Raw genomic sequence first — 22,573 nt, 5'->3', positions numbered from 1 at the left:
TTTTTTTGCGCATGGATTTTACTTATTATATTCTGATTATATAAGCAAATTTATATAAAAAAGTGCGATTACAAATCGAAAATATTTGCTTTTTAAAAAGTTATAGCGATTTGAATTTTCCATCTTCATAGTAGAATGTCTCTAAAGATGCACGTTCCATTCTCATTGGGATAGGTATATTTATAAATAATTATGGGGGCTTATTCGCAAGAACATGGGGCACGCTTTCATCAAAATATAGTGAGATTTGAGAGACGACGTTACCAAGGCCAGTATACTGAAAGCATGATAGGGTTAGATTTTTATGCGAAAAATCTTCTATGGGACATGACAGGAAATTAGAACTTTTCATTTTTAATAAATATTTGGACTCTATTTTAAATTTTCTCTTGTGAGAATTAATCTTAAATGGATGTTTGGTATGTTTTAATAATTAGAAAGAATGAAAGAAAGAAAGAAAAAAATATATTTGGCAACCAATTGAATCATCTCTATGTTCACGTTTCATACATTCATTGATATGAATTTTTCTATTTTTTACACATAAAAGCAAATTCAGAACAATTTTTTGTTGTTATTCTTATTTCTAGGTCATAAAGCAATAAAAATAAGCTATGCATAACCCGTGCGCAAAAATGCTGTAGACAGTTGTAATAGTTAAGAACATAAGTGGAAATGAGCGATGTATTAGTTCGTAGAAATATTGGCCGTTGCGGCAGAAAAGTTCTTGAGTGGCGATTACAGATCGGAAGGTCCTTGTCCTGCATTTCAGACGACGACAAAATCGTATAGGTTATTAAGGGGTAGGTAATCCTATCCTGAGATGCGAATGCCAAAGATTAATATCTCTGTACCCAGTCTACGCCTACTGCTATTAAATCGATTGTGTCAAGACCGCTTTCGTAATTACTCCACCACAGGGGAATTTATACAAACTTTGCCAATTATTCACCGAGACCTTTTCGTGCCGTAGCTTCCAAACCAATTGTTTGTCTTAAACACTTCTATTTACACTAAAAGCGAAACGGCCAACTTCGATTTGTACAGCCCAGAAATTTATATTCGCTGCCAAATCATTTGCTTATTGTTTGATCAGTAAATGTTTGTGTTTGGTAATTTATTAGGGGGCGTCCATAAATTACGTGAGACTTTTAGGGGGGGGGAGGGGGTCAACGAAAACCTCACTAAATCTCACGTGGGGGAGAGGGGGGGTCTCGGAAAATATCACGTAATTTTTCCCGGAAGAAATAGAGTAAAATTGCCAGAAAACTGGGTTATTGAAGTATAAAAAAAATGATTGTTTTTATGATGATAATGACAATTTATTCTAAACCGTCTAATCAAATTAAACTAAAAATGCCTCCATCTGCATTTGTGAACACTAAAGATGCAGAATAAATGTCGAAATTAAGAAAATTCGAAATTAAAAAAAAAAACGTCATCGGCATCGCTATTGCGTAAAAAATTGCGTTAAAAGGGTTCCGTAGTTGTCTGTCGTTACCACAATATATTTCAGAAAGTCACTTTTCATATTTTCTTCTAAGGAATTTTTACTGCTTAAGAAATTGTATAATACATGAGTCAAATGACTATTACTCTTAAACTAAGTAATGTATCTTAACCGTTATAGTTTTCCTTGAAAAAATTCATCCCCACTTTACATGCAGGGGAGCTACCCTAGATTTTTTTTATGAACATTTTATTTTACCGTTTTGTCGGCGTGATTAATATAAATACCTTCACAAAATTACAGCTCCCCAGTGCCAATAGTTTCCAAGCGAAACCTCGGACAGACAGACAGACATGTCGAAACTATAAGGGTTCAGGACTACGGAACCCTAAAAAATGACATTACATACGTATGAAAATATTATGTATTTGCAGTTAAAGTAACCAATAGTCAAATTTGACAGATGTCAAATGACAAGTGGTTAACAGAAAAAAATGTTTTTATAACAATGTTTAACTTGACTTTTAGTACATTTTTTAACTATTAGTTTACATTTTATTAATATTTAACCATTAGTAGCAAAATTTAACAATTAGTTATTTTAACTATGAATCAAAAAACTGGTCCTAGGTTGAAGCAATTGCTTGTCTTACTAAACGACGGGAAGCTACGGAACCCTGCACTGCGCGTGGCACGACATTGGGTTACTGATTTTTTCATATAAATCTAATAGACTCGAAGCATAGACATTGCAAAATAAGCATTTTATTAAATATCACGTGAGATTAGGGGGTGGGGGAGGGGGTCAGGCAAAATCTCACCAAATCTCACCAAGGGGGGCGGGGGGGTTGAAAAATGGCCAAAATTGTCTCACGTAATTTATGGACGCCCCCTTATTTCTGGTTTGGAAAACGGTACATTTATAATTTTCGTGGGATGCGGATAAATATTTGATGATATATTGATTGCGTTGATTGTCGAGATTAGTTTGAGAGTTCGATGCCTCCTCGTAACAGATAATAATATATTTTATTATTCACAGCGTGATTTGCTTTACCGTAGAGTGAAAATCATGACTCACACACAATTAGGCTGATATTTTGAAGCCGCGCTCTTATTCGATTCAAACTCAAGTCTATATTTCATCATGGAATCGGTAGAGTTAGGCGTTTCATTAGAATAGTGGCCCACTCTACCCGTAGAACTAGGGGTTAAATATGCGAACATATTCAGGCCTGCCCAACCTGTCTAGGATACCTAGAGACATACCTACATCTGGGATAAAAAGGTTAGATCAATATCAATCGGGACTAGAGTCAAGCTTCCTGAATTATTGTTTGTTCGCGGACGGAATCTAAAGATTATTCTAAGGATTTCATGGATTATTCAGATTTCATTAGGTATATGCGAGGATTAGTACCGAGGATTCCCTTCCTGGCGACTGCTGGTGTTAACCACGCTATTATCGTATTATATCTACCTGTATACAATGCTATACATATACCTATGCTGATGCTTTTTAAATGTTAAATATATTTGCACACAAACACTGCTATATCTATTAAAGAAGATTGACCCAAATGATCATTGTAATAAAGGTCACTTACCATCCATTCAAAGGCACTAAAAGAGGTTTGTCGTAGCCATCGCACCACGCCATCGCAGATGTGACCAGCGTAGCGAGGACTCCTCTCCTGGCGACTGCTGGTCGAAGCCATGCTATTATCTGTTGTAAGGAGAAAATACACGATTAATTTCATTATGTTAAAATGTTACCCTTAAATGTATGTAAAATCTGTTCGACTTCCATTTAATTAATAAAACTTTTGTAGTCTAGCTTGATGTAGGTAGCTTTTATGGCTCTATTTTGATTTAATTTTATTGATACGGTTTCTCTTTGGTTACAAATTTTTGTTTCTATCATGATAATGTAACAGCATATCAACCATCTCCATAAAGTAAAAGCACAATGGGATTAAGATTAGCTAAGTCTAAAATATTTTCAAAGAAATAAAATATGTGTTTTTTGAAAAGACAGGTTTCTCTCTCAGTTTTCTCTACCATACTTTATACGTAAGCCATACCTATCTAAAGTTGTTCGAATATTTAGCGTTATGGATTGTTAATTTTGCTCTAATAGGTAGTTGAATAAATGTTTTAAAAATAGTTACCTAACACACTAAACTTAGACAACACTCTGTATTGAACCCACGCCACGTCATGTCTAGACAACCGGTACTTTTAGGGCACGCCCACTAATAAATTGAATAAATTTGTGGTATACTTGGTATAGTTTCATTACAAAATTATCAAGGCATTGTATTATCAAAGGCTGTCGTGTTGTGGGTATGTGTCTAGTTTAGAAACGAAAATGTGGGTGTTTTCGTCCGATATATCTACAAGAGTATCAATTTTAACTACGCAAATTAAAATATTTACCTCAACCTTTGAATGTAAATAGATAACTTAATAGGAATCAAATCTAGGAAAAAATCATGTTTGATATTCATCACTACGTATATTGTAGACGACCTTAGAAAAAATAAAGAATATGGTAATATATGCATTGACCCTTCATTTTACAGAAAAACGTGATGGTAGTCGTGCTTTATCTCACTATCAACACTAAAAACATATTATAAAATACAACCCTATAACAACTTGCAACAAATCTTTAATGCGGGCAAAGACGCGTGAAGATACTAGCTTTACTTCATTAATGTTTCGCTCACCAATATTCACAGTACATTAGCTAAACCAAGATTATCCGACGAAGTTTTGGTGCTTTTCTTTTAGTATTTCCATTAGAATAAGACCCAGCTGAAGCTGCTTCAGTGCAGCCATGATGTGCTAATTATTTCCAAGCTCAGCGGTCGCAGGGGAAATCTAGGACTTCTCAGTCCGAGTTTAAATAACGAGTTCAAAACTTCTGTTGTAGTTTACTCCAAGATTTACTGCAGTACTAATTACTAGTTACATGGTGGGTTACATTATTCGTTTTGTTTCTATAAACTTATTTGTATTGTTTATAAAAGTTACTCGATGAAAAACACTACTGTTTGATGTTTACCTACTTAAATTTTTGTTACGTTATGTAGAGTTTTGAATTTGCAAATTAATGTTAAATTGCCTTTCTTATTCAAAAATTACTCAAGTTACCAAATTTTGTTTTTAACTCGTGTACTCGAATACATGGGGAGTTCGGTAAAATTAAACATAAGAGCCTTTCTCGAGTTCAGTAACTTGTTTCAATATAAAAGTTAAGGGCATGCTCACGAAGTGATTGACGACTTATAATGCAAAGATATTTACGTTATGAGTATGCCTGTGCTTATAAACTGAATATTTATAATCACTTTAAAGCCAATTATTCGGGTTTCAGGTAGAAATGCAAATGTAAGAAATAAACATAAGATACCTATTTTCCCCACTTCATTTAACTGGAACTTAAATTGACCTACGACGCGACGTATGTAATAATGTTTTTCATCGCTTATTTGCATAAGTAACATATCTATTTCATGTGTTTCGCTCACAATTATCTCAAAACATTTCTCCTTATTATCCAATGTAGTACGTACCATCCTCATAAACCCTAATTTTATCAGTTCCCTCCAACAAAAGCCTGTGCAAACCCGTTAAGGACTTTATGGTCTTTGCTGACATGCGGCTTTGTTGATAGACTTGGCCGTAAGTAGGTATTTACGGCAAATTGATTTTGAGGTGCTACAGTATAAATAAATCTACAGTAAGGCTGGGTTGTACCATCTTACTTTGTCAAAAATCTATCAAACTCCATACAAAAAGCACCGGTTATTGCTATTATGGTTAAACACGGTGGTGCAACTTAGCCTAAAGACGAGAAAGTCTCATGTTTATTATTGTAATCGAAAAAGTAAATAAAGTATTCCTCAGGTAAAATCCATAAAAACGTGGAAAGGAAAAATATAAGAAACCGTTCCTTCACGTCACTCAACTCGACTTTTCTTCCAGCGATGCGTGAGTTAGTGACGTACCATCCAAACGTATTTTACTTTAGTAAGTTTAGGTTCGATCGTTTGATATTTTGGCACAGTACGAGTATCTAGTACCTACATTAGTCATGTTAATGTTGCCTGTTACATCGTCTAATAGTTACAAGTCGTAAATGATTCGATCAATCTACTTACAAATAAATTTTCATCAGTAGCTCTATGAGGAAACATTGTTTTGATAGAGCAAATTACAGTACACTAGCGGCCGGCTGCGACATCGTACGTGAGGCGGATCCGTTTTACCCTCTTAGTGGTGGAGTTTCATGAAACCCGTTTAGTGGATGTCTACACCCTTTAAGGAACCTGTAGGTGTTATAGTTTCTGAGATTTTATTTAAATTAATTGTTGATTTAAATGAATTGTTGATAGATAAATCATTAAATAATCCTTCTGTACCCATTTAGTTTGTGGTCAAAGGCTTCAAAAGGTCGATTGCGTATGCGTTTGACGTTTTACCGATACCAACACTCGGATACGCAAGTGATGAATCGGTCCATTAGTAGTTGAATCGCAATGAAGCCCGGATAGGTATAATTGCATCGCGATCAACACATAATTAAGAAGAAAGCATAGAAGGATAGGTACTAAGGCTGAGTTGCACCACCTTATTTTAATCGTAACAATAACAATAACCGGTGCTTTTTGTATGGAGTTTGACAGATTTTTGACGTTTATCAAAGTTAAACTAAGATGGTGCAACTCAGCCTAAAAGTCTGTAGTCGTTAGCTTACGATTCTCGATTTTCTATGCAATATTCAACGGAATTAATACTTCTTAACAATATCAAACTTCTTGTTCAAATGTACCGTGAGTCGCTTAAAGGAAGAAAATGGTAATAAAATATACCCATTTACGGTTTTTGTATAGCCCTATAAAACTTGGTCTTGGTGATTTCAGATGGCCTACGTAGAAAATAGTAATAATATGACCGATAAACTGGAGCTTAATGTTTGCTTGTGATGTTTTTATTGTAATTTTTATACAATTTTTTGTTCAGCACATTTCTTTGTTTTGATCGTTTGCCAAACGAGTAGTAAAATACATACATATACATACATAAATACAGAAAGCACATACGAGCCTGAAATGTTAACGCAAAATGGATCGTTGGTTAATGCAATTTACTTGTCTGCATGCGGGTTATTATGGGATGCCACGCTATATTAGTATCTGATATTTAAATGCAATTTATATGAATTGGAAATGTATAATCCTAATGTTTGAATGCGAATGTAAAGTTAGCATGTACCTAGTGTTTTTTTTATCCTCAACGAGGAAGCCCTTGGCTTGCATCTTATTTGATTAAATATTTTGTTCATCAACATCATACTAACGTCAGCCCTTGCCGAGACGTCTTGCTAGTTATCCAACTATCAAGACAAAATCTAATCGACAGTTCATCAGACTAAAAATAAAATGTGTGTCGTAAAATCGCTCTTAATATAGCTACATAAGATACCGCAATTGTTGCGCCATCGGCTCTACCTATTTCCCAAAATGCTCACCTGAGCGCCGAGCTGCATAGGGTCACGGGTCAGGATGTCACTTGACTTCCTCACAGCTCCGTATACTAGCTCCACATCCCTGTCTAGTATGTAACACCGTACGTGCTCCAGTATACAGCGAAGATACGATATCGTCACTGTCTGGACCTGTGAAAAATAATAGTGATTCAAAAAGTGTACATGAATAGAAGTAAAACTAGGTAATTTGTGAAGGTACATATTATTAAAATTGTGTTGTGCAAGGTCATAATCAAAATTAACATTGCAGTGAATCTATTTCTCGCTTTGAAATAAACAAAAGCTGTCCGAAACATACATAATTGGTTGGAAGAACAGAGACTTGGCACAAATTGAAAGAAAAAACACGAAAATTCCTTTTGAAGCATACGTGAAAAGGTGAAACCGACCGACCGCAAATATTTATTCTCTCGTTACATATGTACAAAGTGTGCCAGACAGCGCATTTTAAATTCCTTTTGCTCCGAATTCCGCTGGACTCTGCTCAACTTTGCCGGAGGTGTTATAAAATGTACAAGCGAATATGAAAAGATTAAGCATAATTTTCAAACATGACGTACATTTAACTTACTTTGAGTAACAACTTTGTTTTGTCAGAAAGTTTTGTTTTTCCTCTTTGAAGTGGTTTTGAAAAAATTTTTTTCATGATTGGGTAGCTACAGTATTCAGAAGGGAGTATAAAAGTAAAACATATAGGCCTATATTCCATTAAAATTACACAGTAGCTTACTATGTAAACCGAGTAGAGCTTCAGGCTGAAATTTCAGAATACCATTCTCTTTGTTTAAGCTAACTGATGCTGCCAATATTATTTAAAGATTCAGTATAACATAACTACGTAGGTACCTACCTAGCTCTCGTTCATATTTATCTTTCTGAACCTGATTGAAAATTACTGATATTAAAATAATTCATAAGTCAGATATTCAGCTATATTCTTTTTTAAATCAAAGTGAGCAGTGCATTTAAACTTCTAGTAAGTACTTTAAATCTAGTTCAATGTAAATAAACGATTTCTATGATAGTAAGACGCAGTTACATTACAATTTTATTTCAAGTGGAATCCAAGATTGCAACTTCGACGGCTAAACTTCTGTTCCTCCAACGTAACAATTTATTCCTTTTTGAATAAAGCAGAAAAGTCGCGATTATACACAAGTATAACTTCAATATATTATGCCCCATAGATAAAATTGAATATACTTAACAAGTAATAAGATACAATGAACCCTTATATCCCACTTATGTTATATAGTAAATCTGAAGCGCGTAAAGTTAATTTTTAAGTAACTTGACAAAATCAAAACTCAATTCCTTTTTTTCCAGAAAATTTCAATAACATTGTAAAGTAAATACTTACAGCAGCCAGTAAGAAGTCAAAGTTGCAGACAGTCAAGTCTTTCAGTTTCGTGAAGTCTCCAGCAAGCAGTAAATGCAGCCATGACTCTTCCACGTGCCTCTGTGTGAAGGCAGCGGCTGTTCTGCTACCGGAGTGGAAAGGCGTCGAATCGAGGAGGGCATCGTCATCGTCTACGCATCCTGGGTGAACAAAATATTATGGTTTTAAGACCATCTAAACCGGATTATTCAGGACTAAGTTAGTCTTGGTTGGATTTTTTGGACGAAGAGAGTTTCACAGGAGTTGCAGCAGCTAGAACGAGAGGTGGGAATAAAGAACGAAGCACACTTATCAACTCGCGGCGATAGGTCTTAGGCCTCAGCCTCGAACTTAGCGGGCAGCGGGGCGGGAGCGGCGGCGGCGCTGGAGCGGGGCGGGCAACGCAGACCCGTTCTCGAAACAAGCGGGCAGCTCGCGCGGCGCTTTAGCGGCGAAGTGTTGTGTTCGGGGTTGTGTTGTCGAGATATTTGTTTTTATTCGCAAACGAAATGTCTGAACAACGGCGACAATTTTATTTCGATTCAAATTTATTCCTAATGCTCGATTTATTGTGGGCAAAAGAAGGAGTGCGCTGCCCGCTCGTTGCCCGCTCCCTCGCCGCTGCCCGCTCGTTGCCCGCTCCGGCGCCGCTGCCGCGCCGCTGTTTTCGAGAATCGGTCTATTTGATTTTACGCATAAGATCCTGCCGCTCCCGCGCCGCCGCCGCCGCCGCCCCGCTGCCCGCTAAGTTCGAGGAGGCCTTATAGGCCTTTTCCAGGTTGATAAGTATGGTACCTTAAAAAAGACAATATTGCAGACAATATCTTCAATGTATCTTTGTAACATGACATAGTGATAATAGAAATATCTACCTTATTATATTGTAATGTCATCGATAATAACCTTACTGAACCATTCAACCATTGTTTTAATAGTGTATGGATTTAGCAGGAACTTGACGTCATTCGCCGAGCTCTATAGGTACCTCTGTATTATTTTTGGCACAAAGGCCTATTCTAACTTAATACTCATCAGTATCATGAATAATGACGTATCAGTTTCATCGGCGTCGTGTAGAAAGCTCGCAAATTGCAAAGCGGTCAAGTCCGAGTGTGCGTCCCTTAGTGCAGCTTGGGCTCGCACATAGTGCCTCCTTGCTATGAGTGCTAAATAGAACTTAACTGCATCTTCATAACAAGAAACCTACCTGGTTCTTGTGCATCAAATGTATCAGTATCATCAGCATTGTGTAGGAAGCTTGCAAAATGCAACGCGGCCAATTCCGAATGTACGTCCATGAATGCAGCTTGCATTCCCCTATCACGCCTCCTAGCTAAGAGTACTAAAATGAACTTTAATGCATTCTCATAAAAAACAACTTACCTGGTTCCTGTGCATCCGATGTATCCGTATCATCCGCATCATGTAAGAAACTCGCAAAGTGTAAGGCAGCTAAGTCCGAGTGTGCGTCCCTTAGTGCAGCTTGGACTCGCACATAGCGCCTCCTAGCAATGAGTGCTAAAAAGAACTCCACTATCACACACATCCCTAAGTGCTTTCACTCGCACATAGCGCCTCCTAACGATGTGCTAGAAAAGTTAATTACCAACCTACCTGGTTCCTGTGCATCTGATGTATCCGTATCATCCGCATCATGTAAGAAGCTCGCAAAGTGTAAGGCAGCTAAGTCAGAGTGTGCGTCCCTAAGTGCAGCTTGGACCCGCACATAGCGCCTCCTTTCTGTGAGTGCTAAAATGAACTTTATTGCATCCTCACAAGAACCAACTTACCTGGTTCTTGTGCATCAGATGTATCCGTATCATCCGCCTCGTGTAGGAAGCTCGCAAAGTGCAGTGCAGCTAAGCGAGTGTGCATCCCTAAGTGCTTTCACTCGCACATAGCGCCTCCTAACGATGTGCTAGAAAAGTTAATTACCAACCTACCTGGTTCTTGTGCATCCGATGTATCCGTATCATCAGCGTCGTGTAGGAAGCTCGCAAAGTGTAAAGCAGCTAAGTCCGAATGTGCGTCCCTTAGTGCAGCTTGGACTCGCGCATAACGCCTCCTAGCAATGAGTGCTAAAAAGAACATAACTATCAACCTACCTGGTTCCTGTGCATCCGACGTATCCGTATCATCAGCGTCGTGTAGGAAGCTCGCAAAGTGCAATGCAGCTAAGTCCGAATGTGCGTCCCTTAGTGCAGCTTGGACTCGCGCTTAACGCCTCCTAGCAATGAGTGCTAAAAAGAACGTAACTATCAACCTACCTGGTTCTTGTGCATCCGATGTATCCGTATCATCCGCGTCGTGTAGGAAGCTCGCAAAGTGTAAAGCAGCTAAGTCCAAGTGTGCGTCCCTTAGTGCAGCTTGGACTCGCACATAGCGCCTCCTAGCAATGAGTGCTAAAAAGAACTTAACTATCAACCTACCTGGTTCTTGTGCATCCGATGAATCCGTATCATCCGCGTCGTGTAGGAAACTAGCAAAGTGTAAGGCAGATAAGTCCGAATGTGCGTCCCTTAGTGCAGCTTGGACTCGCATATAACGCCTCCTAGCAATGAGTGCTAAAAAGAACTTAACTATCAACCTACCTGGTTCTTGTGCATCCGATGTATCCGTATCATCCGCCTCGTGTAGGAAGCTCGCAAAGTGTAAAGCAGCTAAGTCCGAGTGTGCGTCCCTTAGTGCAGCTTGGACTCGCACATAGCGCCTCCTAGCAATGAGTGCTAAAAAGAACTTAACTATCAACCTACCTGGTTCTTGTGCATCTGATGAATCTGTATCATCCGCGTCGTGTAGGAAACTAGCAAAGTGTAAGGCAGATAAGTCCGAATGTGCGTCCCTTAGTGCAGCTTGGACTCGCATATAACGCCTCCTAGCAATGAGTGCTAAAAAGAACTTAACTATCAACCTACCTGGTTCCTGTGCATCCGAAGTATCCGTATCATCCGCCTCGTGTAGGAAGCTCGCAAAGTGTAAAGCAGCTAAGTCCGAGTGTGCGTCCCTTAGCGCAGCTTGGACTCGCACATAGCGCCTCCTGGCTCGTGCCCCCGCGCCCCCCGCGGCCCACCGCCACGTACATCTTCCTGATACTACGCTCTCCGATATCAGGGATTCTAAAAATCATAAAAGTCGTTTATATTTTGCAATTATGCTTCTTTAAACGCCTCATTTACGAGTAAAACACTGTTTCAGGACAATAATGTGGGCCAGTGCTGAGAAAAAAACTTAGTCATTCTGTGCCAGTTGATAGTGGGTTGCATGTAGGTAAGACATTATTTTATACTTTAAAAAGTAGTATGGAGAGGTTTGAATCTGCCCGAGTAACATTGCACGTACCGTAGTTAATTAATGGCTTTATGGAGTCTCTATCTTGTTTGCACCAGAACAAAAATAATGCTTGAGTATTTATGCAAGCATACTCGTATATTTCCTAACGCTACATTTGATATGAAATATTTAGGTACAAATAAATACATAAGAACCTATTTAAAAATTGTAATGTTCGAAACAAACTCCACTATTGGAGTGTTGATTGATGCCAAACAAAATAGTTTAATATTTTTTAATTCCGTACAAACAAGTGTGATGAAATAAACAAAGTTCACCTAGAAATCGTTTCGATAAATAAAACCAACATCGCACACAACGAGAAATACAAAAACATTGGCATATCCGGTATGGCAGCTAAATTGCATTTGGAAAAGTTATCGGGCAGTTGTAGTTGGACTCGTCGGTTTTGATTCATAGTTTTCATAAAACACAACAGTTATAATCAGGTCACGGATTTTACAAAGTTTGGTTTGTGTGGAGAATTGATTTGAAATGCCTAGAGTCTAGACCAAATAGGATTAAAGGGGAAAGCATAAATTAGAATTTTAATCTGAAATTGAGTATATTGCCAGTCAGAAAACATGGTAAGTATAAGAAGAATTATCTACATTTGCGATTTCGCAAGAAATTGAGTTCAGTTCAGTCTCACACTAATAAGAAGCTCACTTATTGAAATAACGACTAACATTTTCGTGTGGAATCTCAAAATCTTGATTGCGTCATAAAATAGAAATATGCTTACTTTATTTAATCAATAAACAAAAACAAACTCTCTCTAATCTAAGGTTCAGTAACTTACTCATCATATGTTTGGCCGCACAAAGCGTCGAGAAGTTGAAGTTGGCATCCTTCAGGGTTATAACTGCGTCACTGTTGCTCGTAGGCATCAGCAGTTCCAGTAATTCCAACTCCGTCAGACCGAACTCCGAACAAGTTATGTAACCTACAATGTAAGTTAGTTCTAATCAACCAAGATTTACATAGCGCTTTATTATCAGCCAGACAATTTGGAGCTCTACGAATATGATAAGTTTGTCATAACTGTCAAATCACATCTTAGATTGCAGTATTAGAAAAGCAAGTTTATTTATATTATATTTGATTATAGGATGTCCGTAGGTACTCTCTTAGTTACCTAGCTTACTAACAAATATTCAGTTAAAAAGACATCTCAGAATTAATTGAGTTTAAAAACATCTGTCAAGCATCGCTTTTTGTACTAAAAGAGATCGTCGTGTTCTAAGAATCCTTTATGGAATTAAGCTTTTCAAATTGTTTTATCTTTTTCATAATGTACAAAGTGAAACGGTTATTCTATCGTGTCTCATAAATCTTACGATGAAAGTATTTAAATCAAATAAGTAACAAAGTCTGGGACGAGTTATCAAAGAAGAAAGTTAAATAAGCTTCATACAACTTTACTGAAGCGAGTCAATCGCATTCATGGAATTTTTGATTAGGCTTGATACTCACTTGCTAATTTACTAAACGCTTTAGAGCCGAAGACGGCTTCTAAGTTATCAAAGGCACCATCGATATAATCGCCGTAGCTATTGTTGGCCGGAGTCTCCTCGATCGCGTCCAATAAGTAGTAACAGTTCTGAACTTTGAACTTCTCCTTCTGAGCCGGCGTCAGCTGCAACTGATCCAGCGACACTGCGCTTGTGCACACGAGATGCACGTTCCGAGGCAGCGACATCGGCAGCCACGACAGCCCCGTCACTATATCACATTCCAGAGGATTAACTCTATGTACATTGTCAATGAATATCAACAGAACCTCGTTCTGCATATCCTCGCACCGCTTCAACAGACTTTGGAACCAATTGTTTATATACAAGGGATCAAAACTCGCGTCCTTCGGCAAATACCCCTCGGGAATGTTTAGAATAATAGATATCTGCTGGCACATCACTCGCAACAACTCCAAATTGTAGGCCGATCGTGGCGTTGACGCGGAAAACCTCACAACCCTCAGCACTGGCTTTTTAAATATTTCCTCGAACTTGAAGTAGAGATTGGTTAGTAATGTGCTCTTCCCTGAAGCATCCGGGCCGTAAATCAGGACCGGGGGATGCCGATTCCGATTCTCGTAGTTTTCCTTAGCGTTACTTAGTATACTTTCCGCCGCATCCTCGATTTGTTTAACAGTAACTTTATACAACCGATTATGTTCTATACATATCCTAAGATGAGTGATGTGTTCCAGAAATACTTCCTGCAAGAGATGGACGGGAATGAAAACTTTTGATTAATGAATCGACTGTGTTCAAGTTGTTGTAAAGTTATGGCAACAAGCTGAAACTTTCTAGACGTAATAGGCGGTATTTCATTACGGACAAAATGACTGAGTAGTTTTGAACTTCAATGGTGGTAATAACAAATGTTTCCGACTACATTTAAACATATATTTAGCTTAATTTAACGAAAATATTTAATTTAATTACCAATGCACTAAATATTTTAAATTGTTCAAGTGATATAACCATCGCAGTATGTTACGCTAAGTACTACATACAATAAGTTTTTGCAAAACAGCTATACGATTACAAAACTACAATTATGTAAATATGCTACAGTGTTTAGCTTTATATGCCACTTTTTTGGCAATGAACTATTCAAGTAATTAAATTATTAAAAATATCTTTCAAAGAATCTGCAATAAAGCGTAGGTAAATAAATACTAGATGGTATTCTTACCTGTACAGTCTTTTTCCTTCCCTTGCCCTGGTCAGGCTCCGTGCTAAGGCTATCATCGACCAGCGAGCACACCACAGCCTGAACCTGTTCCCTGAAAGGGCTGAGCTTCTCCTCCGTATCTGACGCCGCGTCTGTCCGAGACGACTCCGCTGACACAGACCTTAAGAATTTCATATGAGGTTCAAATTACAGTGACGGAATTTAATATAGTTTGAGGTATTGTCTGCTTAAACTATTTCGACGTGTGCGTTGTTTCGTCTTGAGGCGTCCTCAGATGTGAAACTTGATTCAGAGCGAGAGTTGAGTTCTGCTTATTTGAGAATCCAGTTTCATTGAAGTATTAATAAAGCCTTAGTTTTATGTTAAATGCGAGCAGGCAAAGCCAGTTGTGTCGTTTGAATAAATAAAACACTTAGCTAAGCACTTAAAACCGTAGACGGTCTCATATTTTTTATTTTTACGATCTTTCATAATTAATAAGTTTGCGTTTCTCATTACCATTTTCTCTCATTTTCAGATGAAAAAGTATCTTTGGTATTATGAAAACAGCTATTAAATTTGGTTGGATCTCATTTTACGGTTAATTTTTGCGGGCGAGGTCATCGCTTCCCCTTTCGGTTCACGGTTCAGGGGGTTTCTCGCCCGTGATGTCATTTTGATAAATTATCAACGGCTTCGCAATTAACGCTTTGAAAACAAGAAACATCGGATTTGGGAAGTTGTTAAGTGAATTGGCTTATGATTTACTTAGTTATGAACATATTAAAAGCTTAGTTTGTCGTAGAAAATACACTTATTACCGTGATAGAGTTACCACAATGGCAGACTTGCTGATAACTTTTGCCCAATGTTTAACAGGCAAGAATTTGTCCTCATTTTTACGATGTGGAGAACTTGTTACCTTATCCATCAACAATTAATAAGCTTTAGACGTGACATCTTATTAACATTACTAACCATTTTTTCTTATTCCACTATGATAGTAATACTTTTTTGATATTCTACTATGATAGTAAGAAAATATAGTATCAAACTCACTCAAGCCTGATGACATGGCTTTCAGGTAAGGCATCTTCCAGCTTCTTCTTCAGTTCTTTGAGCCTGTTGTGAGCTAGCACTGCAATCTTAGAGTCCTCTGCCTCGGGCTCCGGCATGTCTCTAAACACCACTATGACGCCCTTTGGATGGTTGCCAGTGGTTAACAATTCTGTAAAAGGTTAAAACATAAGTGGCGCGAAATCGTAATTATGTGTAATGTTAATGAATAAACACTTTTTTCTTTCTTTCTTATAGCTCATTTACAGATGACAGCGCTCCAAACTATTTATTATATTTTGTTGCGTAATGACCCCCTATTACAAGAATAGGCTTGATGTGCTGTTGTCTGTACAAAAAACTAGATTACACTAGATAAGCTAACTGAGCTAATTACTTGAAAGGCTTAAATATTTTGTCACTAAAAATTTAGCATATGGATAAAAGTATGTACGAGTTATGTTATACGAACAATTTAATGGGCATTTGACAAGCAAAAAAATTTATTATTTCAAAAATGGAAACGATAAAAAATGTTTGTTGAAGAATTTTTAAAATCCCTAAAGCGCTTTGGGATCTGCAACGTTAAAAGTGACCTGAATTACATGAGCGTGAAGATAATTCATTTTCCCATTTTAAAAAGGAACCAAGCGATATTCCTGCGCCATTGTTTCCGTGTAATTACATCAGAAATGGTGAAAAACAAAAGCATAAAAGCAAGTAAAGTCAATCTTTATCTGAAAAGCAGATAATGTTTAATATCTGAGCTTTAACCTGCATAATATTAAACCAATTAGCAAAATTAGTAAGAAATTACAGTTAATTCAGTGAGTTCGAAACAGACTGCAACAAAGTTCTCAATCAGATTTTTGTGACTTTTATCTTCAGGATAACAGCTAGCGTGACGCGATGGTACGCGATGTGTTAAGCTGTTTACTCAACCGTAAAACAAAACACACAACGCAGCTACGTTCAACAAGCATGTCGCGTGGGTGTCCTTCCTGATAGGATTCAGCTAATAAATGACAACGCTCAGATTCTTTGACCTATATGAAAGTAGTCTTCGTTCCTGACCCCTTTTTTATTCTATGCTTAACTTTCCCCCGGGAAAAACTTGACCTTCACTGGTTGGGTTTTTATTGGCGGTCTAGCTGTAGATCCTGGCTACACAGGAGTTGCAGCAGCGGGAACGAGAGCTGCAACTCCTGTGTAGCCAGGATCGAGGGCGGGAACGAGAGGTGTTAATAGTCCCGTTTCTTATTCTATGCTTTTACCAACGTTCTGCTCCGAACTTAAAATATTTTTGCTGGCGATTTTCATCCGATACCTGCTCCATGCTTTTAAACATAACAACGTTACGTCTCTCTGGGCGTTGTTTGACATTTTTAATAGAAGCTAAGTGGGTTAAAGCTATAAAACAATTTATCGATGATAAATTTTCATTGGTATTTGAAGAGGCAATTTAATTTTTTACCTAGAAAGCGGTAAAAGCTTTATAGCAAAACAAAATGGAAGGCTCTTTTTATTTTAAAGGCTTTAGGCTAAGACTTTTTAGGGTCTGAACCTTACAAATAAAAGTAGGCTTTGAATCTTTCTTTGACTAATTATTACATCAGAACAAAAATAGACAACAACAAAAACACAAAAGTATTATTAAAAGAGTTGAAAATAAACTAAACAGATTCTTTTCAACTTCTTTGTTCCTGAAAATATTAGGAGACACATTTAACTAGCACTAGTCTGCGATAAGATCAGCTTATGGCGTTTTTACAGCATATTTTATAAACACAAAGCGAAAACCTTGTTACAGTTATGACTATAGAAAGTAAGGCATTAAGTTGGCCAATAGTAGACATTTTTTACACATTAGAGGTAAAAGAGAGTCAACCTATATTTAAGGCGATACGATGTTGGTTTGGAAATGGGTATAAAATATAGCAAAAATAATGTGCTTTGATTATCCTTACCTAAGGCCAATTCACACTGTAATTCCACCGGACTCCGCAGCAGGTCAGCGACGTCAACATCCTCGGCAAGCGCTTCAAGCGCTAGAGAGTTGAACGCTTTCTGCACTTTTGCTAGACGGCTCCGCTGCTCTTCACGCTCTAGGAGATTGCTGTACCTGTTGATGTGAAAAAGGGCATTAAAAGATACGTCATTATGTTTAACGTCTCAGTACGAGCGAGGCATTTCAGGAGTTAATATTGAAGACACAAGAAGACGATAAGTTATTCAAGAAACTGTAGACTGTTGACTGTAGTTCCATAAGTATTATATCAATAAAGGGATCCTTAACACGAAAAACGGCTTTTATATACGTAAGCATAAAGTTTATAGTATCTAAGGGTACCCCATAAGTAAGTCAGCCTGAATTTTCAGAGCAGAATACTCTTTAACTAAAAATAAAACAACTATATTTAATTAAAAACTTCATATCTTTGACTAAAACGTACATTTTCCACTCCAGAAAAAGTAAACAGGCCATAAAATCCTTAATAATGAAAACTCAGTTTAACATTGTTTCGTTCCCACAAAGTAAATGTTTACGTAAGCAGTCAACGTAATTCGGATGACGTCACGCAGTCACGTGTACCGATCACCCCCGTTTTTCCGTCCCTTCATTACTCATTAACTGGCACAAGTAACTAATTGAACCGTTAACGTTTGTACACTCTTTATCGCCAGTAATGGGTAGTAATTACTTGAACGACAAGTTAACCACGAAAATCACTATAGACAGCGACAAATTAGCTGCGCGAACGAAAGCCGAAACATTCGTTACTTATTCATTAGAGGTAATAAGAATGTTCGTGGGGTTCCCGGGGGGTGCACTCGAGAAACAATTCGACATTTCTACAATTTCGGTCGTCTAAAGTTCGTTGTAACGTCAATAAGCCAACAAAATTAAAAGGTATAGCGGTAAGCAACAACAATACTCAGATTCATTTAGGATAATTATGATCCTGTATTGTTGTTCTAAAGTACGATTACGACAACAGTGAATGTTCAGTTAGAGCATTATTGACCATACCTACTTGGTGAATTGTTATGTCGATTTATAAAATTTTCCATATTGGTATCCAAAACTTTTCACCTAGTTTACTTATAAAAATCTCGCTTTTTCTAAGTCCTTATTACGCCACTAACGGCATTGGGTGGAAGTAAATAGATTAGTCTACAGTCGTTCTACTGGTAGGAACTCGGCATAAGAATCTTTGGACTACCATGTCTTTGTCTGAGAAAGAATATACCCTCGGCAGGTGATAATAATACATCTTCATTATTTTTAACGACCACACATTATTGCGTACTTAATAGCAAACAGCTTTTATGTCTCTTGCCTTGTAGGTTTTATGGTGGTAACATTTTACTTTTTATTTAGCAAGGTAGAAGTTATTTGATACAATGTAGAGTTGTCATTGTTTTGTAGAGTTTTATTACGTTGATAATGTATTACTAAGAAACACAAAGTTACTAAGGTGTATTTGAGATTCGAGAAAAGTTTCCACCAAAATTTGACGATACGAAACCCTTCTAAAAGTCCTAAAGATTTTATCGTGGCGAATTTTGTTCTGCTCAAATGCACAACACGTTTATGTGAGCTAAGTGGTGAATACCTTCTATCCTTTTCGATAAGGCTGTAATTTAAATAGCATACTTTATCTTCGAAAAGAAATATTTACCGATACGTATTGAATATCTGCCTACCTAATCCAAATAGCTTTGATACTTACCAATATTAATAACATCTCCGAATTCCGATTTCCAATACAAATACCTTTTTCTTTCATTACAATTTTTCAGCCCTCGGATGATACTTATTGAATGCACGTCTTTTGTGTCCCCGCAATAAAAGATAACTCCGCCCCAGGTGAGGAGATACGCCGAGTCGAGCTCTATCTGATAAATTATTTATTTTACGACGCCACTGAGTAATCGGATCTCGGGAGGAAATAACGGTAAATTGTTATTGCCTAAATAGATGAGAAGGAATAAGGATGATCAAAGTATTCGAAAAATATCGAACCAGAAAGAGGTGAGCATCGAAACAATAAAGGATGGATTAAAGGACTTGTTGAGGAAATAACCCTCGAAATCGTTCGTGGGCACTCGGATTCCAAGGAAAATGAGGCGGCCGAGAGTAAGAGCCTTTGATGTAGGTCCAATTATGGTTTAATAGCAATAAAAAATAGAAATAGGCGAAAAGGTACCTACTTATAAGTTAAAACCAGTTATTTCTACCCTTCTCTGGTGTAATGAAGTGAAACTATGTTGACATTAGTCAGTAAACTATACTGAAATTGCTGGTGTTCAATATTACTAGTAAAATAGTTTCAATATTCCCAAAGCGAATTATCTTTAAGACGAAGGTGTCTCGAACGGCACTTACAATGAATTTGGCAATAAAACCAATCTAACCTAGCTTCTACCTGGCTTTACATGCGGGGATTTGGTTTCCAAAAAAAAATACTTTTTATGTGCTTCTTACTATAAAAATGTCTTTAATCGATTCTGGAGCATCTTTAGTTCTTCTTAAAATTATAAATAGGACTGTTTACATCCTTATAGCTTGCAACTCACGAAGGCGAGGCGTGTGTGTACGTGTACATGAACAAAACGATAGTGTAATTAAAACTTTTGATAAACGAACAGTAGCGAGCCACCACACATGTAAAGCTCACTCGCCTTCGTGAATTGCAACAACTATAACATTTAGACCATATACACCGTTATTGAAATAATGGAAAATTATCTAGGCATTTTTAATGACACAATGTATTTAAATTGTTATTGTCAAGAACGTAACTCTCCTTCTGGAGCACTTGTGTAAAAAAGTTCTATAACTCACCACTTATCGTCGCCCTCCAAATGGTACGCTCCATCCCCATTGAGTCGGTAGCACGCTCGGACGAGCGCCGCCTGCGCCGACTCGGACTTGACCAGCTCCTCGAACTTGGCTTCGGGGATGGAGTAGGGCAGTACTGGCTGGTAGGATGCCGCGTCTCCACCGATGAGGCACTGGGAGATCAAAATACGTGTGAATTTTCCCTAATAGCGCCAGTTACAGTATGCGGGAAATTCGAGACATAGTGTAGTGTAGTGATTTCCTTAGTAACTTAGTTCAATCATCTTCATAAATCTCCAGCCGGCCTAGGATACTCGCTACGACAAATTAAAATACCTATCGCATCTTCTAAATTCGATGAAATGCCTCGATGAGACCATAATGGCGCACATCCTAGGCTAACTTGGTCTGTTGTTGAAAAACTTTTGGCGCAGTTGCACTATGCGGAAAATTGATCGAGACATACTCGTAGTGTAAACACGCAATTCAGTTACTTTCGTCGTGGGTCGCCCATACTTTGGGGTGCGGGCTTGCGCTTCGTCTCGGTCATTTTTCCGTAGAGTGTAACTGCGCCATAACTTTTTCAACCAGACCAGCTAGCCTAGGATGCGCTCTATTACATCGTCTTACCGAGGCATTTCATCGATTTTAGACGATACGATACTTTAATTTATCGTCGTGGGTATCCTAGGTCAGCTGGAGAGCTATGAAGCTGATTAAACTAAGGAAGTAGGTCAGCCAACTACAAAAAGACGAATTTTATTTTGTAGCCTTTAAAATAATCAATTAAATTAAACTACCTTAAGCTCAGATCATAGAAGGGATGATCTGAGACCTTAAGTTTACTGTTTTGTGTTAAATTGGAATGCTGGTGACTACACTGTCACTTGCAACGAGGAAATAACGGAAAATCTTATACAACACAGTAAAAAGGCAAAATAAAATATTAATTCTCAACATCAGTACAAAATTCTAGAAAGTGTAGGAAATTAAGTTTAAAATAAAATGAAAATAAAGTTTTCCTTTGCCAAGAAATTGTTGCATTACTTAAAGTTTCTTAGAAAAAGTAGAACATTATCCTCGCGCAATAAAGAAATAACGCTCGTTTGAAAGGGAATTAATGTTGTGTTTTTCAAAGGATACCATAGGAATACTTACTAAAAATAATAACTCAAAAAACAATGCAATTACTTACTTGATAATATTATCTTCAATTAAAAATAAAATTTTAATAGTGCCATTTTACAAAATTACTAATGATTAGCAAAGTATTTAACCAAACTGTAAATAAAAACTGCTTAAAATTCACAAAAAAAGTCTTGTGGACACAGATTTTGAAAAACAAAAACGCATCAAATTCGCGCGCGATTGTTCTTTTTTTTTCAAATTAAGGCTTTGTGCGGTTTGCGCCAGTGTCAAGTAAGTCGCGATCACACATAATAAATTTTTGTGAAAGCAATTAAAAAAGCAAAACTTACCAAAAAGTATCCGGCTTTAGAGGTGTGATTACAACAGCGGATCTCGTCGAGGTGGTACCGAAGCAGCTTCGGGTTGGTCTCGTCGCCGCCATCGGTGCCGTAGTGCATGTCCACAAACTCGAACTGCACAGATTAAAAATAAAAATATTTAATTAACAAAATAGCGCGAAAAAGTGTTCTTAGAAATCATACTGGCCAGTAAGGCTCGATGGTGATGAAAAAATAACACGTTTAGTTTTTTATGGTTGTCATTAAGGCTATAAAAGCCTGGTAGTATTTTTTTTTTTAGAAAGAGGTCGCGACCTTTGTAAGTTCTCAATAAACGCATCTAGCTATGAGTAGTATTTTTTGGAAAACTTTAGAAGCCAAGATAGGTATATTAGGATAAAACTTAAATAGCATTATGAAATTGTGTATTTCATTGATCTGAAATCATGGTAGGTAGTGTTATTTCCCTCTTTATAATAATATTATCCTCCTTGCATTGATCATAGTTACCCAACCTCCTGAAAAAATCTACCTACCTACATCATGATACAGTCTCGTTGTTTTTTACATGAGAATTTTCCGCCATCTTGACAACACAACCTGGGCCTCAAAACAAGAATGAATAGGCACTTGAGGAGCGAGCGCTCCATTTCAGCCCGTCGTCACTTACCATAAAGTGGAATGGGGCCAAATGTAAACTTTTATGTTTTCTAGAAAATGTTCTTTGGGACGTGCTTATTTTTTGCTAAGTTTATTTTGCGTTGAGTGATAAGTAAGTATAGTAGTGTAGACCTACTTGTTTTCTGAT

At 37.4% G+C, this 22,573-nt stretch overlaps 1 protein-coding gene across 1 annotated transcript in view; it reads right to left on the bottom strand.

Annotated features, from left to right (window-relative positions):
• Positions 1 to 22,573, bottom strand: part of LOC135071387 (uncharacterized) — a 121,915-nt gene that overhangs the window by 36,029 nt on the left and 63,313 nt on the right. Inside the window, exons 4-17 of the mRNA XM_063965178.1 lie at positions 21,778 to 21,900; positions 20,303 to 20,472; positions 17,421 to 17,575; positions 15,457 to 15,625; positions 14,419 to 14,578; positions 13,192 to 13,936; positions 12,518 to 12,661; positions 10,653 to 11,501; positions 10,329 to 10,463; positions 9,769 to 9,903; positions 9,593 to 9,727; positions 8,368 to 8,546; positions 6,990 to 7,136; positions 3,058 to 3,176 (exon numbers count right to left, since the gene is read on the bottom strand). Coding sequence (XP_063821248.1) covers positions 3,058 to 3,176; positions 6,990 to 7,136; positions 8,368 to 8,546; positions 9,593 to 9,727; positions 9,769 to 9,903; positions 10,329 to 10,463; positions 10,653 to 11,501; positions 12,518 to 12,661; positions 13,192 to 13,936; positions 14,419 to 14,578; positions 15,457 to 15,625; positions 17,421 to 17,575; positions 20,303 to 20,472; positions 21,778 to 21,900 — 3,365 coding nt within the window. The remainder of the gene's footprint in view (positions 1 to 3,057; positions 3,177 to 6,989; positions 7,137 to 8,367; positions 8,547 to 9,592; positions 9,728 to 9,768; positions 9,904 to 10,328; positions 10,464 to 10,652; positions 11,502 to 12,517; positions 12,662 to 13,191; positions 13,937 to 14,418; positions 14,579 to 15,456; positions 15,626 to 17,420; positions 17,576 to 20,302; positions 20,473 to 21,777; positions 21,901 to 22,573) is intronic.

This window comes from Ostrinia nubilalis, chromosome 4 (assembly GCF_963855985.1).
Source record: "Ostrinia nubilalis chromosome 4, ilOstNubi1.1, whole genome shotgun sequence".
NCBI lineage: Eukaryota > Metazoa > Arthropoda > Insecta > Lepidoptera > Crambidae > Ostrinia > Ostrinia nubilalis.
Note: the sequence above shows the minus strand (reverse complement) of the source record. Positions and strands in the feature narration are given on the sequence as shown.